At 40.1% G+C, this 23,396-nt stretch overlaps 4 protein-coding genes across 8 annotated transcripts in view; 2 read left to right on the top strand and 2 right to left on the bottom strand.

The window, feature by feature from the left end:
• LOC137276647 (MORN repeat-containing protein 2-like) lies at positions 1-2,692 on the top strand. The gene is made up of 4 exons (XM_067808261.1): positions 1-93; positions 188-274; positions 1,711-1,954; positions 2,393-2,692. The coding sequence occupies exons 1-4, from the start codon at positions 84-86 to the stop codon at positions 2,496-2,498; spliced, it is 447 nt and encodes a 148-aa protein (XP_067664362.1). The 5' UTR covers positions 1-83; the 3' UTR covers positions 2,499-2,692.
• A 149-nt stretch (positions 2,693-2,841) lies between these two features.
• Positions 2,842-7,275, bottom strand: LOC137276646 (protein N-lysine methyltransferase METTL21D-like). Its single transcript, XM_067808260.1, has 5 exons — positions 6,995-7,275; positions 6,361-6,544; positions 5,831-5,950; positions 4,302-4,443; positions 2,842-3,435 (listed from the first exon to the last, which is right to left on the bottom strand). The coding sequence occupies exons 1-4, from the start codon at positions 7,231-7,233 to the stop codon at positions 4,324-4,326; spliced, it is 663 nt and encodes a 220-aa protein (XP_067664361.1). The 5' UTR covers positions 7,234-7,275; the 3' UTR covers positions 2,842-3,435; positions 4,302-4,323.
• On the top strand, positions 7,226-12,124 carry LOC137276645 (RAD52 motif-containing protein 1-like). The gene is made up of 6 exons (XM_067808259.1): positions 7,226-7,677; positions 8,245-8,445; positions 8,859-8,978; positions 9,779-9,920; positions 10,346-10,533; positions 11,477-12,124. The coding sequence occupies exons 1-6, from the start codon at positions 7,582-7,584 to the stop codon at positions 11,570-11,572; spliced, it is 843 nt and encodes a 280-aa protein (XP_067664360.1). The 5' UTR covers positions 7,226-7,581; the 3' UTR covers positions 11,573-12,124.
• A 2,423-nt stretch (positions 12,125-14,547) lies between these two features.
• The window catches only part of LOC137276643 (uncharacterized), a 34,246-nt gene continuing 25,397 nt past the window's right edge, over positions 14,548-23,396 (bottom strand). For 4 of the 5 annotated variants that reach the window (XM_067808256.1, XM_067808253.1, XM_067808257.1 and 1 more), the window contains exon 2: positions 14,548-15,990. In XM_067808256.1, coding sequence (XP_067664357.1) covers positions 15,244-15,945 — 702 coding nt within the window. In that variant the 5' untranslated portion in view covers positions 15,946-15,990 and the 3' untranslated portion in view covers positions 14,548-15,243. Of the gene's footprint in view, positions 15,991-22,957; positions 23,047-23,396 lie in introns of those variants that run through there. The other variant, XM_067808255.1, reaches the window with a different exon arrangement.

The raw sequence follows: 23,396 nt of genomic DNA, 5'->3' as shown, positions 1-23,396 counted from the left end.
GTTGCTATGGAAATCAATTGCAAATGGCTGCGCCCATTCAATAACAAAGCAACAGCGACAGATTCATTTTAGGATCTACAGCCATGCCAGGGGGTATGTGATGAAGATTTGTTTTGATGAACTGTTTTGAAATACACTTATTACATTTGGTTGGTTAATTTACAGTTATACTTCATTCTAATTTCAGAAAAGAAAAAAGACAAGAAAAAGGGTGATGATGGACCCGAAGAAAAATTGAAAGGAGTGTATATGTTTGCAAATGGGGATAAATATGGTAAGGCGGTAAGAGTTCTTTCCATTCCCCCTTCCTAAATAGTATTTATTGCTTGATATACGAAAATTATTATCAAAACCTAACACAACAATTATTAGGGGGCTCACAAAAATAACTAAAAGCTCTCAAACTAAGTACAACATATTGGGTTGACCTACTAAGTGTTACCTCTGTTAGTGTGCAGAAGAAAGAATATGGGGTAGCGGAGGTAACTCTTTCCAAAACAGCTTAAACTTATCCAGCTGCCCAGTAGTAATTGCTTCAAATAGCTGTCAAATGCAACACAAGAGGGCTACACGTTTTCAGTTTTTAAAAACCTTAATAACTACTTGGTGGGGCAAAAAGATGGAAGACGATAGGAATTTGGCCCGGCCTTGAATTATGACTAAAGTTACAATGAAACTGACAATGATGAGTAGCTGTCAGTTCTGAGCTGGAACATCAGCAGGTTAAAACAAAAGCTAGATGATATTGAAGTAACAAATTATTTGTCTAAGCTCTCTTTCTTCATGCCCTTCAAAGACTCCACTCTATATTTGGCTTATTGGAGATCTCATCCTTGAAGGTCCGGGGTAGAATAGGTCCTCAGCAACGAATGCTTGCCTTTATAAAAGGCGACTATTCTTGTCGTAAGAGGCGACTAACAGGATCAGGTGGTCAGACTCGCTGACTTGGTTGACACATCATCGGTTCCCAGTTGCGCAGATCAATGCTCATGTTGACCACTGGATTCTCTGGTCCAGGCTCAAATATTTACAGGCTGCCAGCATATAGCTGGAATGTTGCTGAGAGCAGCGTTCAACAACAATATTCTCAGCTGTCATCTGTTTTGTGCAGGTAAAAATGTTGTGAGACGAATGGGTTACTGAAGACCAATTTTCAAAGGTCAGAATATGTACAATTTTGTACAACTGAACTCACTCACTATTGGAGATCTGAAAGACTTAGGTCTGTATCATATTAGCAAAATATGAGGTTTTATACAAGTATCATTAACTGTTAAGTGTGATCTGGGTTTAGTGAACAGTGAACAAACGCTGAACCTCACCATAATCATTTGTTCTGACAAGTGATCATATGGGTAGATCCAGTCAACAATGATGAATAAACAAGCTGATTTCCAACACTATGTCATCGGTTTGCTTGGTCCAGACTTCATTACCTAGCTGCTGATGTGGTATTGCTTTAATAAAGCCATGACACAAACTATGACTCACTGCACTGATCAGTTTCAAAAGTAGTCTGTGATAGAATATTGTTGTTCCGCTACTGCCTGATTGCTTGTAACAATGGATGAGATTAACACTGGATATGTTTGCTTCTAAATTACCTGAAAAATATTTTTATGCATCAGGATTATTTACACTATACAATATGTGCTGTGTGGTTGGGTATCAAGCTGCATCACTGCTATGAAGTAACATCCTTGTTGACAGATGGAGAGTACAGCAAGACTGAGACTGGTGCCTTGGAGCGTAATGGGGAGGGCACCCACACAACAACAGAGGGTGTGGTGTATGAAGGACAGTGGGCAGGGGACAAGATGAATGGTCAAGGGAAGTTGACCCATCCATCTGGCAGTGTGTATATTGGAGAGTTCAACAACAACCAGTTTCATGGAACAGGAAAATATATTTGGCCCAATGGATCATTTTATGAAGGACAGTTTATTGAAAACAGGTAAGAAGTCATAATTTGTGATAATATTTCCACTTTGGCAACAATTTGTCAAATTGAATGGAAAAAGAAAAACATCAGCAGCATTCGAAATAACTGTCCGCCCAACCACCCGGGGACAGGTTATTTTCAACACTGCCAGATTCTCAAATCAACCTGCCCTGCAGTTGGGTTAAACCTTAGTATTTCTTGTGGGCTGGTTAGTTTTGGTTAGGGCTGGCAAGTTTTACATCTAATGAATGCTGTAGTGTGGTTGAAAGTTTTTGGAGTTTCATACATGCTACTACTATTGGCAAGGATATTTGTATTTTGTTGATATATTAATCTGTCCTCATCAAAAGTTATGGTTGTACATTTCAAAATGTTTCCAGAATGTATTTTGACAAGAGGCGTTATTTCAGTCACCTTCATGTGGCTAACATATAAAACATTTCTCTTCAGGATGGAAGGAGATGGCGACTTTACTGATACAGAAAACCAGACATGGACAGGAACATTTCGATATCGTGCTGCACCTGGACTCCGTTTTAAGCTGAACATGGAATAATGTTACTTGTGTGCCATCACATTATGAAGATTTGAAGGTCATTAGAATGTTCTGTGAAACAGTATTACTTTACTGTTCATCAACAAGATTTACTCTCCCTCATTTTGTGAATGTAAATATTTCATTGGAATTGTAGATAATGTGTATATGTGTATTTCAATAAATGATTTTGTTACTGGAAACTAAGGAAAATATTATTTGCTTCTGTTGCATTGAATACATTTTAAATGCAAGAATAAGATGTGTTACTACGTTGGTAATTCTTGTATCAATAAGAGACACAGTTGGAGAATTAATGGCTATTCTCTACATATTCTTCAGAGCAGGACAATTAACAGACCAATGGAGCAATACAAATTCATTTTTATTTACATGACATTCTGTACTAACATGAAAAAGACACTTCTTGATACATTGCATTGAGAGGATAAAGAAAAAACTGGTCGGCTCGGACTTGGTATAATTTGTGTGAGTTGGCAACAAACCTTGATCTGCAGATTGGTATCTCAGTCAGCTAGCACTAAAATACCTGCACAAGTTCATCATGCCACCACCAAAAAAATGCACGTCTGGATGCAATGGCATACGATCCACAAGGTCACTGAGTCATGCCCCAGGTTAACTTTATTGCCTTGTATTTCAGCAGACAGCTGAACCATTGCTCATCCACGCCCTCACGGGTGTGCTGGAATGTTTTAATCACAGATGATCAGGAAAATGTCAATAACATTAGCATGATCATGACAGTTCTGAAGAGCTGTTTTCCTTCCTTGTTGATAATAAGTGTCCAGTATGTGTTGTCTACCTTGCTTATCAGCAGTCAGGGTCATGCATATCATGCACATTTCAGTAATGGTCAGGACATCAACACTGACCATCATGATTGGAATTCACGGCCATTTCTATGGACAAGGCATCTTGTGTGTTATCTCAGTAGCTACAACAGAAAACACAGATGTATAAGGCAAAAAAGAAAACAGCAGTGTGGAGGATGGATTCATTGCGATGTTCTCTTGAGCCAACACTGTCTCCAGGTCAAAATGGTTACTTTATTAGTTTTGCATCAATACACCCAATACCACCCAGAATTGTTCAGCAACCAATGACCACACACAATTAATAATTGTACATGTTCTCTAGAATTAGGGTATGTTTGCAATGATAACAGGCAAACAGTGAACATGTGGAGGGTTTATTAGTTTTAGTGAATAGTATTGAAAGTTTCATACCCAAGTCTAAGTAAACTTGAGTCTCATTCTCAGTCTCAGTATTATTCGTTCCACTCCTCTATGTTTGAGTCTAACAAAGCGTAGTCGGAGGTTGCATCAGGTGTTGTCCATGCTCCATGTGCATCACCCAGAAGCGACTGGACAGAAAATAGCACTCCGAATTGTTCGGGTACAAACCTTTTCCAAGTACATGTTCAAAAGGTATGTGTGAATGTCCACATTCACAATTTGATAAGCTGTGTTCTGATTGGTCAGTCTAAAAGGTTACCTGATGCAACCTCCTACTATGATTTGTTAACTATGACTCAGTAGAGGAGTGTAACTAAAAATACAGAGACTACATAGTCTCTTAGGCTGTTTCATATCTATCAGGAAAACCAGCCTTCAAGACTACATCTTGTGGAGGGTGGGTGGGTGGCTGCATGCGTGCATGTGTGCATGAGTGAGTGCACGGAAGCCAACAGGTTATTTAGTCTCAATAATACTAGGAGTCACTATTATGCCTAAAGTAATTTCCCCAGCTTTCCATTAGTCTGTTGCTACCATGGTTACAGAACCCATATCCTACTGGTACCTGTTTTCTTTCTTCTGGGACATCATGTTGCATCAGCACTCTGCTTTTTGGTAAACCTGAAAATGTGAATGTCTTCACTTCGGAAATGTGGATCTTGTTTTTCTTGTGGGATCTCGAACACATCAAAGGATTCTCTGATCAACTGCAACACAGATGCAGAACATACAACAAACTGTACAGTCAGTGAGTAACATAATTCTCCTGATGTTGGAGTGAGTGAGTCAGTTTAGTTTTACACTCCACTCAGCAATATTCCAACCATATGGTGACGGTCTCTAAATAATCATGCCGGGACCCAACAATCCAGTGATCAACAACACGAGCAACGATCTACGATCAACTGGAATATGATGACGTGTCAGCCAAGTCAACAAGCCTGATCACCAAATCCTGTTAATCGCCTCTTACAACAACCATGGTTTACAGAAAGTCAGTTCTAACCTGCATCTTCAAGGGTTTGTGGTGAAGGATATGCACTACTTATATACATAAAGTAAAGAAGACAAATGGAATCAATTGTGGCGGCCATATTGGACAATGGCTTAGCAACACAAACCAGCCTTTAAGAAGTGCTTGACAGCATATTTCACGGAAATTGTCACATACATCTGGTAACTGTCAACTCAAATTCTTACAACTTCAAAATATCAGACTTGACTGGACACCAGCACCAATCTGTGGAGCACTGCCTCATTCAACATTATTGCAATTGGACAAGACAAATTCATTTATGTCTGATTTGTGAGCTGGCGGGCTAAACATATGATCTTTTGAGTAGCCTATCATAGAAAACCAATTCCCTGATATGTATATCAGTCTAAGTAAACTTAGTCTCAGTGTCATTCGTTACACTCCATTACTGAGTCTAACAAACCCTAGTAGAAGGTTAGGTAATCTTTGAGCGATGTATGACCATCCAATCAAACATGAGACGGTTATATTGATTTAACCAATCAGACAACGGCTACTACTTAAAGATAGGAGGGACTTACAAAATATTCAGGTCACTGATGCAGATCTCTCCAGAAATAAAAATCAGTTATTTCACATGAAGTGTATAAGCTTTGGGATTTCTGTTGAGATTGCCATTAGCTAATATTTCCACAGCATGACATCCTTGAATATTGCCACACTATTTTCAGCTACTGTTTACTCACCATTGTCATGGTTGTAACGTGCGCTATGTGCATCACCCAGAAGCGAACGTATGTTAAATAGAATTCGGACTCATTCAGGTACAAACCTTTTGAAGATAAAAAGTTCAAAAGGTATGTGCGAATGTCCACTTTTGCAATTTGGTAAGCTGTGTTCTGATTGGTCAATCTCAAAGGTTACCTGATGTGACCTCCCATAAGGTTTTGTTAGACTCAGTAGCGGAGAGTAATGAAAAGTACTGAGACTAAGTTTACTTAGACTGATGTACGAGTATATTACACTATACATAGTGTAACTTTCTGATTCACGTTTCAGCAACATGAATGGCATTCATACAAATGCAATGTTTCATTGTTTTATTAACCTTTACACACCTGGAAGAACTTTTTCTCCAGCTCCAGCTTATTGCCCGTGTCCCTCTGCTCATAGCAACATAACACTGTAGTGGCCATGTCACTCAGCTCAGTGATAGTTGACACCAGGGGCTCTAGTGACTTTAACACAAACAATAACTTGGAATTAACTCAATGTCATGAACTAAGACATGATCACTGTCCTCTTTGAGAAAACATTCTTAGTATAGTTTTCAGAGCAGAAATAACTTATTCAGTACACAAAGTTATGAGGCTGTTTGTCATAATGGACACAGACAAATGAGCCACTTTATTTAGATCATTGCAGACCAAGGATCATTTTGACCTGACAAGCTAAAACTTTCCACAAGGCTTCTATAGCCAAGCTCATGTACTTAAAAGACGTTAAAGGTATAATGGGGGAATGGCAATGTTCTTCCAATATTCTGCATCTGTATTTGGTTAACTTCTGCTATAGGTTATATAAGATGCTTTCATTTAGTGATCATCAAACATCTGTAATCATAAAAGAAACCTGATCGGGTAATTACCTCATCATAATAAATGCAGTCTGCAAGAATGATGAAATCAATGTGGTCAAACTTTGTTGACCTGTCTTGACCCCATGTAAGAGTACATGCCTCTGCTGACCCACTGATGATTTGAGAGTTCTCCTTGATGTTCAAGTCCATCAAAGGGACAAATTCTGGCAAATCTGTGATTATCACATCAGCTCTGAAAACAAAAGCATTTAGATGTTCAAATATCTATGACTGGCATGGGGTGGTGGCTCATACTCATAACACACAAGATTTCTCATGCTTATTAAATACATAGGCGCTGAAATCCATATTGTGTTTCAAGATTTAGTAAAATTATGTGAATGATATTGTCAAACTGAAAAGGACATCCTATGTGAAATGTGTTTGATTGAGGAATGATTTATTTAACCAGCTTTCTAAAATTGTCCACGTCTTCGTTGATGATATGGTCTTGTAAATGACCAAAATAAACTGTTCATCAATAATTTATTTGCGCTTCGGCATTATTGACCCGTCATACGGTTACCTCCCTTGGACCCATGACCTGAGACAGCTGATGGCGTTCAGGTAGCCATGTGGCATGTACTCTGTCACACACAGTGTTGTGGAATCCGCGTCTTTAAACATTTCTAGTCACACAAACCCATAACTTGCTGCAAATATCCCGACAACTCCCGTCCCCGCACCAAGTTCGACGACTTTCTTTCCAGTCCATGACTTGCCACCGTCAAAGTCACTCGTTTCTAAATATTTACTCAGAACAATAGCTGCGTCCCAAACCACACAACCAACATCGCCAATTTCTGACTGGCTTATTTTCACAACCACTTCGTCATTACGCTCTAATTCACGTGTGAAAAGTTTATCTAAGGGCGCAGCCATGTTTCTTACTTCATTAGATATGATGGTCAACTACTGAAAATTAGAAGGAAATAGTAATACTACTTTTGTGGACACACATCAACATACATTATTTTCACATCTAGGAAGGATATAGGTGTTTTGTGAAAACGATGAGTTGTCATGATATTGCAAAGAGGTTTGTTTACTGGAATATACATGTACATTTTGTAGCATATTAGAATGGGTCATTTGGAAAGTAGTACATGTATAAAGCGGGTGTTTTGAAAAGTAGTCAACAAACTAGAGCAAGCGATTGTCATTTTGAGAAATTTGTCTGCTGAGCAAGGATATGTAATTATTTATCAATGGAGCAACTCTCCCCGGAGAATGAATGTTGAAATTATAGAGTTTACAGTTCCAACATGCAACAGAAAGAACCTGTTTGTGACCAATATTCCACCACAAGATGAGCTTCAGATTTATGTAAGAGTACTAAGACAAGAGTAAGAAAATAGCAATTTTAGACTGTAAAAGTATTTATGGGAAAGAGTTCCACCCGTACCCTCCACTTTTCACGTAGAATATTTCCACCATCCCAGTGTAATATTCCAACACTGAAATAAGTTCATTGATTTTTTTTTTATACCTGGTCCGTAGTAGTTTATGGAATGTATATTTAGGGTCAGGTATGCATGTCAGTTTGTAATTTTGGCTTTTGCTTAGGGTGGGGCTATGGGAGGAACTCTTACCTGTTTATGACGTCAGTCGTACATCTAAAACATAATTTGTTCGATGACACCAGTCAGACATACAAAAAATCATTTTGGCTCAGGAGAGTGATTTATTGGACTGTATGTATGAGAACTATCCCTGCTCATGTCAGACTACAGTATGTCAAATCAGGGAGCCTATACATGTTGTTGAGTATGCCTGGTCAAATGGTGGTCAACCGGCTTCTTGATGTTTACTAGTATATGATGGGGGTGAAACAGCAGCCTACTGGGCTGTGGTATCTCAGCAACTCACTGAAACATGATGTGTGTATTTCAGGACCTCCTTTACAGCACATTCTCCAAGTATGGTCTGTTGTATGAAGTCCAGATATTCCCTACTGGTGGCAGTTGTGGCAGACGTCAAGTTACTGAATCGCCTGGGTACTATGCCTTTGTTAAGTTCTACTCCTATAGGTCAGCCACAAGAGCTAAGGCTGAGTTGAACAACAGGCTAGCTGTTGGAAGCAGCATCTGCAAGGTACAGTATTTCATTAATCTGTTTTTAGGTATTTTACATACACACATGTACAGAATGAATCATGATTCAATAAATAATACTGCAGGGTTTCTAAATAATGCTAGTAAGAGTTTGATTCATGAATGTGCTGGGTTCTAAGGATATGTCATTATTTTTCATATTACCAAACAACATGTCCACCACTTAAACTGAGAGATTAAGTAAGCAACTATTTCTTGAGACAATATCAGAGAATCATATTGAAAATGTGAGATTGTTTGAGTATAGAGGTGTTAAGAATATACTTCTAACAGAATGTTACAATGGTATGATTATTCTTTCTTAGTTGCCAAACAGTAGAGTAATGATGTTCCATGTCTGCTAGTTTCAAGGTACTTCTATTCATGCAGCTGCATGTTGTCTACGTTGTGTAGGTTGCATTTGCAAAGAGAAGGAAGGGAGATAACCAAATCACCACCCTGTCATTGGTCAAATGTCAGGAACTGGCCAGCTACTATTTGGGATTCAATGGTTGGTCCAGCAACATTCAAATAGTGAGTACTGCTCTTGTTAACACTGAATTCACAGATTTGCTGATTTCTGTCAGGTTAAAGACTGATGGCATCAGAGGAACATGATTTAGCTTCTAAAATGTGTCCCCACATCTACATTGTAGAGATCAGAACATGCAATTTGAAAACATATCGTCATTATGTCAAAATTATATCCTAAAACAGTATGTCAACCATATTTTAGAATAATTATTGCATAATCATGTACATGTATTAGCAGAATCATCCCTATTTATAGAGATAGTGGATGACCGGATACAGGATGGACTGATATGGAAAGAGTTTGATGGACTGATGATGGTTGTATCTGATATGTTGATGTGTTATATATATATTTAACATATATAACGAATATGCAACACACATCATCAGTTCAACCTCATGACCAGGGAATAGTTCAAGCCTGGAGGCATCGATAAAGGAAATTTCTGTTAAACTCAGACTGCTCTCTAATTCTGACTTTTTAGTCGTCCCAAGCCAGTCTTAATTAGACAGAGTGCCCTGTATATGGGATAAATGAATTTTGGATATATATGTGATTGACTTAGGTGGGATATATATGGAATGGACTGATATGAGATTTGGGATGGACTGATATGTGATACATGTGATGGACTGAATGTGACATCACAGACCAATGTTTTGGATGGACTGATGTGGGATTGAGACAGGATATATGTGATGGACTGATGTGGAGTACTTGGGATAGGCTCATGTGGGCTATATATGTGTCGGATCAATGCTTAATACATATAAGGAACTGATGGAAATGGTTTGTCCAGTTGGAAGAAGACAAGGAGTGTGTCCAGCCTGGTGGTGACCTTAAGAAGATCAAATACTTCTGTAGTGTGAGACTAGATCTGACCAATCAGGATCTCTCTTGTGATGGCATTGGTGTCTGGGAGGAAACATGTTGCAAAACTGGTGAGCTATAAAATAATTAAAAGCTTTTGTCACCCCACTTAGTAGTCTGTTGTACAGACCCTGAAGTATAAATATCCAAGAAAGCCCACACAAGCCTAGAAAATGTGGCAAGTGTAGATTTCCATAGCTTCTGAAAATGAAGAAAGGCTCAGGGCTCCATTTCATTATATTATTTTTTTTCTCTATGAACGTTTTTTCAGTAAAATATGTTCATTTCAGAGACTAGCTGTTAGTCTACCCATTTAGTTATATCATAGATGTCTGATGATGACTGATGCACAAATGCTCCTAGCAAAGAGGGCGAGGTCATCATTTTACGAAAGGAGTATGCTTTCAGGGAACGGCTGAAATGATTGAAAAATGTTATTTTCCCTAGTTTCACTGAGGTATGTAGATCAGTACCTTGCTATACTTCCTACATACAGATGTGGCAGGTCGTGGAGGGCTACTGGCCAAAATCCAGAAGACAGCTCACAAGCGGGCAATGGAAAATGCATTCTCTAAACTTGTGATCATCTCCCTGTCTAATGGGAAGGTATCTGTGGAGGTCAACACTACATGTACAGACAAGATCCTCAGGGAAAACACAGTAGATGAGGCACAGTTACTCAAGGTTTGTATCTATAGACTCAATGATTGGACAGAGACTGGGTCAAAATTCAGATCGAGCAGAGGTAGTTGATGTCATGGTGTCCTCATAACAAAAGAGATTAAATTATGGTACTTGTTTTTACCGTGTCTAGTGCCCAGCATTACAGCTGAAAACAGTTAAGGTTGGCACTTTGTGTCCAAACTACGTATCAAATTTCTCTCAGTGATAACATGTTATAACGGAAGTGTAAAACCAGCAAAAAAGTCCTACTAATACTGACAGCCACTCCTACACGCATGGGTCAAAATGAGGGCAATAATTTTGAACAGGACATTAATCCCCATACTTATTCACACTTGAATTGAAGCAGCCACAAAATGTAACCAGTAAATAATGATAGCTTCATCAGTATTCTTAGTCATGAAGTCATACATCTGGTGACTCTCATTACGCACATACATGTGTAAACATCCAGTATATTAAACATCACGTTTGAAACATTAAGTCACCCTTCATGGCCTTCTGGGTTCCCTTACAGAGCGATCACAGCGCACAGACTACTGGAAATTCCACCCCTAAACATAGATACACAAGCAATTCAGCCCCTGGTCAATGTGAAGGACCCAGATTCAAAATCCACACCTGGTTACGATGTCAGTCCACCATCTTGATATTGCTGAATTACTGATAAAAGCTCACAAAAACTCACTGTGAGACCACTTGGAACTTTAGGTTTGAATTTAATTGATGGGCTCAAGGTAAATACAGCAGGTGGCCTGCCTGTGACATGGTGAATAGCATGTCATCAAAAACACAGGAAGGACGTTGTTTATAATTACAACCACTGGTGTGCATGACCCACTCTCGTTTTCTTAAAGGCTGCTGTTATATTTTACTGGGTGTTTACAAGGGTAGCCCTACACACTGTGTGTGTCAGGGTGTCTAGATTTGCATTGTGTTGCAGGTGAATGAGCTGGAAGAGGCACCTGTGGATGAGGAGGAGGCTGATATAGATGATATCAACCTGCAGGTGCTCCAGGAGCTGGAAGACCCAGACTGAGACTTAATCAATTAATTATGTGTCATCAAATCCATCCCGTTACATTCATTACCGTCATCATTTGTCATGAGTGTTGATTGAGAAAATTGTGTTTGACCATATGATGAATGTTTGAGTGCCTTTATTCAAACATTTATACCTCCAGCATAATGAAAAGGACTGTCTAGTCTGCTGTAAGACAGCTCTACATGGTGTATTTACGCTGTAAAATTATTACCACCTGATGTGAAGATGTTAAAGTTGATATCAGGGCAAAGCTGGAAGAATGGGTACTGTTCGTCCTCTCATTGTTAACTCTGAAGCGGTGAGGACATTCCAGTGTTATCACTGATGCCCTTGGGATGCCAGAAGTCTGTGGTCCTCATGATATACATCTGGTTGATGTTCAACATCTTTTGGTTTTCATTCAATAAGAGGCTGTGATATAACAATTGTTGATAGGTGAAGGTACACCACTTTCTTACTCTGTCAACACAAGGTATGGGGTCATCCCTGGGATATGTGACATATGACCCTGAAGAAATTACCAATACATGTCTTGTTTCTCATTTCTCCAATGTTTTGTTTTTATTTGAGTTTACATCTGTTGGATGCTGCTGCTGATTATGCCAGTCACTGGTTTGTCTGACCCAGGTTAGGTTACTCAGGTCATAGTGTAACTTGGTATGCATCTGGCAGCGTGTTGGTTTGTCCTCCTTTGATCAAATATATGTCTGTTGAACATTTCCACTGGGTTATTTAATCAAACAATGTAGCCTGTTTGAGCCAGTGTACCAGCAACAGTTAATGGTTAGTGCTTGTGCCTGTGCCTGAGAGAGCAGACAGTGTTTCAACTCCCTGGCATTGTCACACCTAAAGTACCTCATAAGCTTGCACTTGTTACCCTGGCTATCTCCTACATTAGGGTATAAAACAAAGACTGGGAGCATGATGTGTGTGATGAGGTGTCTCCCGTCTTATCTTAGTATCTTGTGGTCAAGAATTATGATACAAGCACATACGCACATGCCTTCAAATGCAGGACTCAAGGTAAATCCATGTAAACCTTATTTTAAATCAGACAGGTGAGCTAACATACAACTACTACATGCATGGGCACATCCATAATAACTATTAACTCCTGAAAGTTTAGCCAGGTCACGTGACTCAGATCACACGCTCCCTGCTTGTTTGTTGTCCAAACCTGCACCAGGCAATATTCCAGCTGAATGTGTATGGCAGTGTTTACTAATCTAATCTAGACCAGAAAATCAGTGAGGGCACCATGGATGTGGATCTACACTTTTTGAAAACTGGCGCTATTCCACTAAAATTCGACTTGTAGACAAGTATTGGTTGCTGAAGACCAACACCAGCCCAGAACCGTTTAGCCGCCCTGTTAGGTCAGTATCTATAGTTGTAAGAACCGACGTTAAATATGGTTTAACGTCGTAAGTGTTGCTCTTGTATAGGGATCCGATATGTGTGGGGCAGTGGGGTGGCCTAGTGGTTAAAGCGTTCGCTCGTCACGCCAGAGGACCGGGTTCGATTTCCCACACGGACACTTCATGATATTGCTTGAATATTGCTAAGAGCGATGTAAAACCCAACTCACTCTCTCTCTTGGATCGCGGTGTCATAACTGTCAGCGTCGTGTAACTGTGGTCGTCATGTTTTTCACCATTATTAGTTTCATAGTTTTAATTTTAACTACTTGTATAGAGTTATTTTATACTTCATAAGTGTCAGCTTTTAGGCTTACAAATGAAAATATATCAAACCCTTTCAGTTAAATGTATCCCTGCTCTTATTTAATTAACACAGCCACCCAACTGTGTCAGACCAGGTCCTAGATTTTCGAAGTTCTCTTAGCGCTAAGATTGTCGCAAGTGCCACATTTCAAAAACCAAAGCCCAGGTTCTGACCCATGCGCTTACGTTATGCACAAGCTTCTCTTGTCCTTCTCTGGTGAGCTTGCACACAATTTTCTGTTTAGTTTTAAAGGTGTCGGTCAAACATAACATCTGGGCAGTCATACAGAACATTTTGGAGGATCAGATCACTACCATTTATGTGTTCGTGGATGTAATGAGGATTCTATTTTTCAGGTTAGCACATATATTGGGAAAAAGGTCCTTCCGTTCCCTCATATTCTTTCTTCGGCAGATTAACAGATGTAACACTAAGTGGTTCAACCCTCTATATTGTACTCAATGTGGGAGCTTTTAGTTATTTTTGAGAGCCCTCTCGTAATTGTTGTGTTAGGTTTTGTTAATATTTCTACTATATATCAGTTTATAAATATAATTTGGGATGGGGGGACGGAAGGAACTCTTACCCATGGCATAAGACGTCCGCGCGTGTCCCCCCTAAATTAAAACGACGAGGAAGTATTTCTTTTAAAGTGGCATTTTTAGAAGTTGAATACACCTTTGAGTTTGTTCAGATGAGGAATATATAATCAGGTGATATATAATTTGGCAGGAATGCAGTCTAAAGGGGGATACGGGCGGAAATCTTTATATTGCCTGTTTTTCCAAATCTGTGAATAATCGTGTCTGGACCAAACAATCCAGTGACTGACAGCATGAACATGTCAGCGGATCCGAATACCCCCTCCCGTCAGACGCCTCTTACACGCACAACCCACGTTTGCCGTAAAATGCGACTTGTCGTAAGAGGCGACTTACGAGATCGGGTGGTCAGGCTCGCTGACTTGGCTGACATATGTCATCGGTTCCAAATTTCGCAGATCGATGCTCATGTTGTTGATCACTGGATTGTCTGGTCCAGAAACGATTATTTACAGACCGCCACCATATAGCTGTAATACTGCTGAGTGCGGCGTGAAACTAAACTCACTCACTCAGCGCATTACTGTCACAAGCATGTGTTTTTGAAGACCGATTCCAAGCCATGTCTTCACGGGTTAGCTCATCGTAGTAGTTTCAGTTTAACATTCATTCAAGGCAGACCACAAGGAACAATTCATCTAATTTGAATTGAGTTATTTATTGTGATTGCACTATTTGTATCAGTAAATCAAGTGATAATTTACAAAAATAAATCTCTTAGTCTATTCTGATAGATCTAATGAGAATCGCTGATCCAAAGAACTCATGTACCTAAAGAATATTGGATACATAAACCCAGTATTTAACAAAACAATTATCCAAAGGCATTATGGACAACAAAATAGCATAAGTTGTCCGTTTCTTTTCGAACCCAGAAACAAGACGAGCACGTCTCAGTCCAAGATACATTTAGCCTTGCAGTTTTCTCACGATTTCTTTCCACATGTACTGTTTATGCAAAGACACAGTACTCTGTGTTGGCATTTCGAAAAACACACTCATCCAGAATAGTTTTCCGTGCAGAATGTTAGTCTAACATCCAAGAGAATGGATTACCTCCCCTTCGTGTTTCCCTCCACCTGATCGTGTGCGTTTTTCGCGGATGTCCTCCACAAATGTGCTGATCGCTTACGTGTCAAGATTGCGAAACTGCCACCATAACCAGCACAACCAGAACCTGGCATCGATTCCAGTAAACACCAATCCTCGGGTCCGCATGCATGCACACATCCACAACCGCTTTGAAGTAAGCTACAGCCTCAACGCCTTAGCAATAATTGTTGGAGGCAGCTCCACCTTATGCTGACTAAATAGTTATTATTCACACAGATTCAGCTATCACTTTTTATCCATGCGTGTTCCTTGTACTAAAGGCAGACGCCCCGTTCCATTTGGTCTTTGGGATGAGGACTTGGATTTAGGCTTGCCGAATTCCTTAGCGAGTCTTTCCCGTACATTGCGAACGCTTGAAAGGTGTCTAGGTGTACTGAGATTAGTCCAGAAGTTTTCTGGCGGCCGTGTTCGTCTTGTGGAAACATAATTGTCAGGAAGATCAAGATCCGCATTGCCATTCGCTTCTCGTTTTCCATCGGTCAGGTCGGCGTCATTTTGTTGGGGTGCTTCGTCAGTTACCTTCGGAGTCTTTTCGGGCTTTGTTTCAATTGTCGCCTGCTTAACGATATCGTTTTGGTCGCTATTCTGTCGCATCCTATACTGTTTGTACTCGTAGTCGGGGATAAGTCTGGACGAACGACCTGTATTCATCCTTGAACCCGCATTCTTTCCTGTTGTCCCATTTGGACCAGATGTCTGACTATAATAAGTGGGTTTCCTCTGAGCTGCAGATGCCATTTTCTGTTTCAGCATTTGGCTCTCCTTGTCATATTCACGAACCACAACCCGCTTAGCCTTATCTACGTGTCGTTTCTCATTGTCTAGTCTGTTGTCAAATCTCGCATTGTCTCTTAGTATCCCATCTTCGAACTCAGACCTGGTGATGGTGTGACTGGTCATTCCGGGAAATGTCTTCCGATTAGACATGGCTGCTTAAATTGTCACCACAGGGTTAAATCCGTTCTGTCACACCTGAAATAATAATTTTACAGAACGTTAATAATTCAGTTAGATCAATTTCTAATTATTCTACAAACTAATCCATCAGTTTCAAACTACCCTGAAATAGAAGTTGTCGACGGCAACTATTTCTGCTAGAGTCGTAAGTTTGCCATGACATGAGTGGCTCTGTCTCTGTCTGTGCTGGAAACGTATTATCATTGTTACTTGATATCAGTGTTACCAAAATGGACGTTACAGAGAGACCTGCAGGTATGTGTCACTGGTGTTCCCAAACTCGTATCAGAGCTGTTGCAACAAGCAATACTTACAGTGTGTTGGATTGATGTACACGTACCTTGAGATAACGCCAACCAAAACAAACATTCAATGAATATTTTAAAAGGTTCATGTAAAATTTGATTAAACTCGCAGCTCTAAATTGAAAAACAAATTAAACATGCATATAGATGAGGAACGTTCACTGACACGGAAGTATAGGTGACAGTGTCGTCACGGTTTAAAAACCCACACAACCACATGCATGGTTAAGCACGCACACTATTTAAATCTTCATTCAAGTTGGAGCCAGACAGAAACACCTCAAGTCTAGAAACCATATTTACTCGCCCGGTCCTACAATCTTGACCATATCGCCGTTATTGGCTGATTTATATTCCAAAGAGTGGACTGCGTCTGAAATATTGATGATTTGACGGCAGGTTTCCGTGCAACAGCTCGAATCAACTTTTCTTGGTATCGTAACGGTAAATTGGATACTTCGGCGCTGACATCTCGCACGTCAGAGTTGCCATCACGAATGGCAATGCTCTACGGCCAATTTAACGCCAATTACTGCAGATAAATCAATGAAGGTGAGGAATGGTTTGTCAGTGCAAATGTTACACCAGCAAACTTATACCTGTCTGAGCATAACCTATCCAGTTGAAAGATGGACTTCATTAATGTTAACTCTTTGAAAGAAACGCACCTTTGATGTTCATATAATTATCTTGTAGAACCTGTTTGTAATAACCTCAGTACTTTGTTCGAGGTATTTGGACAGAGACCAACTGGTTTGATTAAATTTGAGAGTGTGTTGTGAATGACACTTGGTAGACACATCTAACTGCCTGGTTCCCTGGTTGGCTTAGACTGCTATACGTCAGACATTTATGTGTAATGATGTGGGTGTTCCAGTCGTGTAATGAGCAACAGCTGTTTGTTGTTTATTGCCGCTCTCATCAGTATTACTGCTACATGTCTCCGATCTGTAAATTATCAAGACCGGACCAGACAGTCCATGACGTCATCGACATCAATCTAAGCAATTGAAATTAGAGGACATGCATCAAGCTGAATCTCACAACAAACATTGATTGCTGAATCAGTTCTCTCTTAAGGGACTCTACCCTCGGGCGTGTCACAAACCTGTCATTGCAGGTTCGAAACCCGCCTATGTTTCCTGGTTTGTCGGTACCAAACACATGGGTGTATATGGAAGAAATTAGAGGACACGAGGCTGGTATCAGTTTACGAAAGACTTACTATGTATTTCATTTCACTGCAGGATTGCAAAACACGTGCATTATTTGTAATGTGTCATTTATCAGTGCTATAAGGTTGTAAAATATTTATACACAGTAAAGGAACAGTGTTACTTTAAAGATAAGTGAAAGAGACGTTAAAGTTGGTGTTCAAGAGCATTGCTCTTATAATGACGTGCATGCACATGTGAGTGTGTGCGGTCGGAGGGGTTGGAGCGGTTATTATACTGGTCTTCTGATGCCATAAACGTTTAAGGCGTGTACATAGAGCTGCCACGCCATGATATAACAACCGAACTAATGTTAAAGGCGTTGTAAACCATCACACGACATCAGCTGTGGTATATGACACGTCCCTTGTGTTGACCTGTGAGTTCTGGTGTGATCATAGAACAAACCTTTATCAGAGTAGAACAAGAGTTTCTATAGTTCTCATGACTCGACAAACACGCATTTCATTAGTAAAGATAAACAGTGAGTTTATATTTGAATGTCAAGTTTGGGCTTTTGTATTTGACTCACCTTATAAACATGACAAGGGCGTAAGAGAGGCACACGCTCTGCGAATATATGTTCGTGTTTGAATCCTCTACATACACTTCACAGAGGTGGATAGCGGGGACTCGTAAACCTCATACGGGAATGTCTTTATCTACTAACACGTGCTGTATTACATGAAAATACAACTTGATAAATAATCATATACAAGTATATCGGGCCTTCAGGTGTCTGGATACCCACCATTAAGCTGTCAACAAGGCTTTTAACGGGCCTAGAAGACGTGGAGTTGTGGCTGAGTTTAATTGTCCACGTCTCTCCTTCACTGAGAGCTGGCATGTTCGTGTCAACAGCGCTAGGTCAAACTTACACGGACAGGACAGGCGCGGGATAAGTATTTTAAGTATATCATGTGCTGTGAAATATCATAATATCAAACAATTTGCCAATCTGCATCGTCGATAAAATAGATAATATGGTACGAAACACATTTAAATACAAAAGTCAAAGATGTTCTTCACTTTGTCATACAATGAGATGCAACGCTGTTGCAGCTTTCATAGCATGACCGACTCTGGTATTTGCAGACTTATGGTTTTATAGGATGTCCATAAATGCAAGTATATTTCGACAGTCAAACGACAAAGGTGCATACTATCTAAGGCTGGGGCGGGTTACCCGAATACCCGGGACGGGTGGGTTAATGAAATGGACCGGGGTACAGTCTCAATACCCGGACCTGTTGTGATGATGTGAGTAATATATCAAAGAATGTAATATGTCATTCTTTCCTGATTTACTTGTATTCTCTTTGAAAATTTAGACATAATTACAGGAATTTCTTTTGAATATGACCCGTGAAGGTCCCGGGGTAGAATAGGCCTTCAGCAACCCATGCTTGTCATAGAAGGCGACTACGCGTGTTGTAAGAGGCGACTAACGGGATCGGGTGGTCAGGTTCGCTGACTTGGTTGACACGTCATCGGTTCCCAATTACGGAGATCGATGCTCATGTTGTTGATCACTGGATTGTCTGGTCCAGACTCGACTATTTACAGACCGCCGCCATATAGCTGTAATATTGCTGAGTGTGGCGTAAAACTAAACTCACTCACTCACTCTTTTGAATATAATACATGCCATTTCTTGCATAATTGTTTATGTCAGGAATTAACATAACGAGTATCCGGGTATGGTAGCATAACAGGGGCTGCGGTACCCGGGTTGAACATCCCAGCCCTAATACTATCCCAGTGCCAACGAAATGGCGGTACCTAGACTGCAAAACGTTTTTGTCTACACAAAATAGTCATCCCCAGAGAAGAGCAACGATCTTATGACAATTACTTCCGACTGAATACACAATGCCTTTCAGAAAGTGGGCAAATGTAACCTGTTGTGAACTTGAGAATTCTACTTCCACTAGTTCAGAAGCTAGTACTTTTGATGGTACTAGGCTAGAGTCCCATCCGAGATTCGAACCCAAACTCACCAAGTGAAGCTCCTGAACCTCATCACATGATGTCCACCCAACTTGTAGTTCTTTTGTCGATATCCCAGGTATATGACTGTATAATCGAGTATGGTGTAGAAAATCCAGCGACATCATGAACATCAATCTATGCAATAGGTAAATATAATATGGTTCAACTAATACATCTAGCCTGACCACCCGATCCCGTTAGTCGGCTCACACAACAACCATGGACTGCTGAAGACTTGTTCTACCGGGACCTTCATAGCCCACATTGAGTCCACGCTTCAAGTACCAGACTACACGCTCTAGAAACATTGTATAGACCAGAGTTTACCTGGATGTAGTGGTGGCAAGGCAAACAAACGAGATTCGAGAACTTTTGTAAATATCGGAACCACAGCGAAGGTTATTTTATTGAAAACACCGTAGAAAGTCCATCTAGAATACATATTAGGGTGTCCATTCTTTTGGGTCATAACTTAGTATCATGGCAGTGAAATACTAGAAAAGGCATTTCTGAGCTTTCTGTGTAAAGAACTTCACTGAGGGGACGTCTAGTTACTCATGCTTTTGCGAGTCAACGTACGATTCCATGTGCAAAGTACACGCGTAATGCTCCTGAACATGAAACCAATCAGAGATGAACAACACGATAACATCGATGTAAGACTATATAAGTAATGCAGGTGGTAGTACAGCCGGTCGCTTTAGTATGTCAGGTGTATTTCTGTACCCTTGATGTAACGCACCTGTCAAGTGTTTGAACTTCCCGAGCGCCTGATAGATAGGTTTAAGTTTTGTCAATATTTGGTTTACCCTCAGTAAAAGTTCATGAACTTACTAGCCACGGATTACCCACCTGTCTTCCCCAGTTGACGGAAGCATCTCATGTTGTCTAAACTGTTTATACTGCTACAAGGTCACGTGTGTAGTTGGCCAGAGCCCGTCTCATCGCCGGTTTGATGAGAAATACGCACTTGATTTGATCCGTACAAATAATGTAGTGAACGTTTGAGAATATTAATACTTTAAAAAAATCTACACTGGAAGTCCTTTTGTGGGCATTATTCAAGTGTTGTTTGACAATAAACTGTACCAGATACTTTTTCATAAACCATTAAATTGCCTTTGTGACGTCATAGACATCGGTCTAAGCAACTGGAACAGGAGGACAAGCATCCATGAAGCTTCTCCCACAAGCATTGATTGCTATTATTTTTTCCTGAAGTTATTCTAGTCAGGCATTATGTGAATTACGGCAAAAAGCTGAATGGACCCGATATAAAGCATTTTAATAGTTTTACTCTTTAATCAACTTTCCAAACACGGCTGAAAGTTCTATTTTGTAAACATACAGGTATGTTACCGCATTCGTTGACTGAAAACAAAACTGATAACGGTAACCATATCGCAGCAATATCGGACGTTCAGACAATGGTACATATTCTGACCCATGTAGGTCCAGGTTAGAATTGGTCTTCTGTAACCCATTTTTCTCACACCATATTTATCTGCACAAAACACTTAAGAGTGTCCACCCGATCCCGTTAGTCGCGTCTTGCGACAATCATTTGTTACTGGTTATCAATTACAACCCAGATCTTCACTGGTTGTATTGGAAGGAATGGGAAGGGTTCGGTATAGGGCATATGAAACCAGGTGTTACAATGTGTTAATGGGTTACGTTCAGGTTAGTGACCTCTTCAAGAATTTGTGGACTTCCAACACTTGAGCAGTCGCATGAAGAAACACCGCAGACTCGCTTCCCAGTCCTCGCGAAACAATAGAATACATGATAAAAATGACGTTTAGCAATTGAAAAATACTAATATGTAGCAAAAATTAAATGGTTACAACATAACAGTAAGGGCAGAGAGGAGGGGTAATCAGTAAGGATCAGAACCTGTAGGACACACTACCAAGGGATGCACGAGCACAATTCTGTCCATGACTGTACTGTTAGCTGAAACAGACTAAGGCTTAGTCTCCAAATCACATAGTGTTAACAGTAACAAATAATCATTTTTAAATTTAAAAGGAGCCCCAGTGAGATGGGAGATTCAGGAAAACCTGAGGAAATCTAGACGTTCTTCATTCATGACTGTAGCTTTGTAGGGATTGCTTGTCTATGGTAAAAATGGTGCGTTTCGGGGACTGTAAGACAGACCATTAACTAGAGCTGTGGCTTAGCTAACTCAGTCTCGTGTTAACAATCTCCAACAGTAGAGTGTCATTAGGCACATCGGAGACAACAAATACAATCCAGTCACGTCATTTCGCCCTGGCCTAATCTGTTACATAACTACACTGCACGCACTGACCACACATTACAACGAGACGGGAGACCGTTCCAAAACAGCTTTAAGATCTGGATCATACACATATTTGGTTAACACATTTCTGGAGGAGACATCGGTTGTACTGAAAGTCGGCTTGAAACAGCCTTTCGTTAGAAGAAAATGTGCGACATGACAAGAAGATCCCTCCGATAATACATGAGATTTTTTCCAATATCGATTGGATCGTAAACATGGCCAGTTTCCGAGTAGCAGTATAGTCTGACAGTACATATATATCTGAAACATTTGAGACGATAGCTGGCTAAATCTTTGCCATTTTTCAGTGATCAGTGCTATAACGTTAATAGAATAGTGAACAAATTCGGTGACTCTCTTATTGAACTTTGCAGATGAGGCTTAAACAGGCTTAAATCTGTACTCAAGAGCATTCCCCTTATAGTGACGTTTGCCAACGTGCGTGCACGTGTGTGCGTGTGTGGATGAAGGTGGGGGTGGAGATGTGGGCGCGTAAACTGCCTGTACTGGATTTTTACAAATACTGGTTATATAATCCTAACAACAACTATCGTGAATTAGTGTAACATGGATATCCCACTCGGTCACATTAAACCGACTCCAAGACAAACAGTCTCGGCGTTAACCCTTTACACGGTGCGCCAGGCAAGTTAACAACAAGTACCATGTTTAACACATCTTGATATAACGCGACCGTAGATTTAACATCCGACCTTCGCTCTCCGATCAGATGGTCCATCCACAAGACCTCGAGAATGACTTTTATGTTTGGAGATTTTATACAAAAACGCAACGAACGCTTAATCGTATTGCCATACAAAGTAAGACATAATGATACATGTGAAACAGTCACTTAATATATATTAAAGCAAATCAATGAAGCTATATGCTTCATTTACATTTTAGAAGATGCTACCGCTGAACATAAAGAATTTTATGAATTTCATCTTTCTCTTATTCTAATAATAAAATGAAACAAAACAAAGATACAAAAAGAATATGAACTCCAGTAAATATTATATATTTAATCAAACTGCTGGAAAACAACGTTTTTTGGTTTGTATTTTTTATGAGCATCGTATAGGTAAAATTGGTAACACGTGTATGAATATATGCAAGTATGCCTATCCTCACACAGCTAACCTCCCAATAAGACTACATACCTTATGTGAGCAGTCTGAAAACACACCGTCCCCGTCGCTCAACCTCCCCGGCCGTCTGTCAGTATGACACTATCTCCACCCGAGGTCCCTCTGCACAACGTCATACTAACCAAGCGGCAAAATCCGGGTGTTTATCGAAGACTCAATTATCCGGGTGTGCGGATCACGGCGGGTAAAGTGTGCCTACAGAAAACTAACCGAGCTGAATTGAATCAGTATTCACAAACTGCTACCATGAAAGCATTGGTCACAGTACACTATTTGGCTCCCAACGTATTGGTAAATATGAAAAGTTTGTTTGACGTGTTTGGGTAATATAGATCTGAATGGGCGGTACCTGTTAATAGATAGGGTTTTACAAATTGGTGACTCCAGAACGGAAAGGGCTATTCTTTGTGGAAATGTATTGATGTTTATTTTGCTTGAGTTCTCGTTGGTG

Source organism: Haliotis asinina, chromosome 3 (genome assembly GCF_037392515.1).
Source record: "Haliotis asinina isolate JCU_RB_2024 chromosome 3, JCU_Hal_asi_v2, whole genome shotgun sequence".
NCBI lineage: Eukaryota > Metazoa > Mollusca > Gastropoda > Lepetellida > Haliotidae > Haliotis > Haliotis asinina.
Note: the sequence above shows the minus strand (reverse complement) of the source record. Positions and strands in the feature narration are given on the sequence as shown.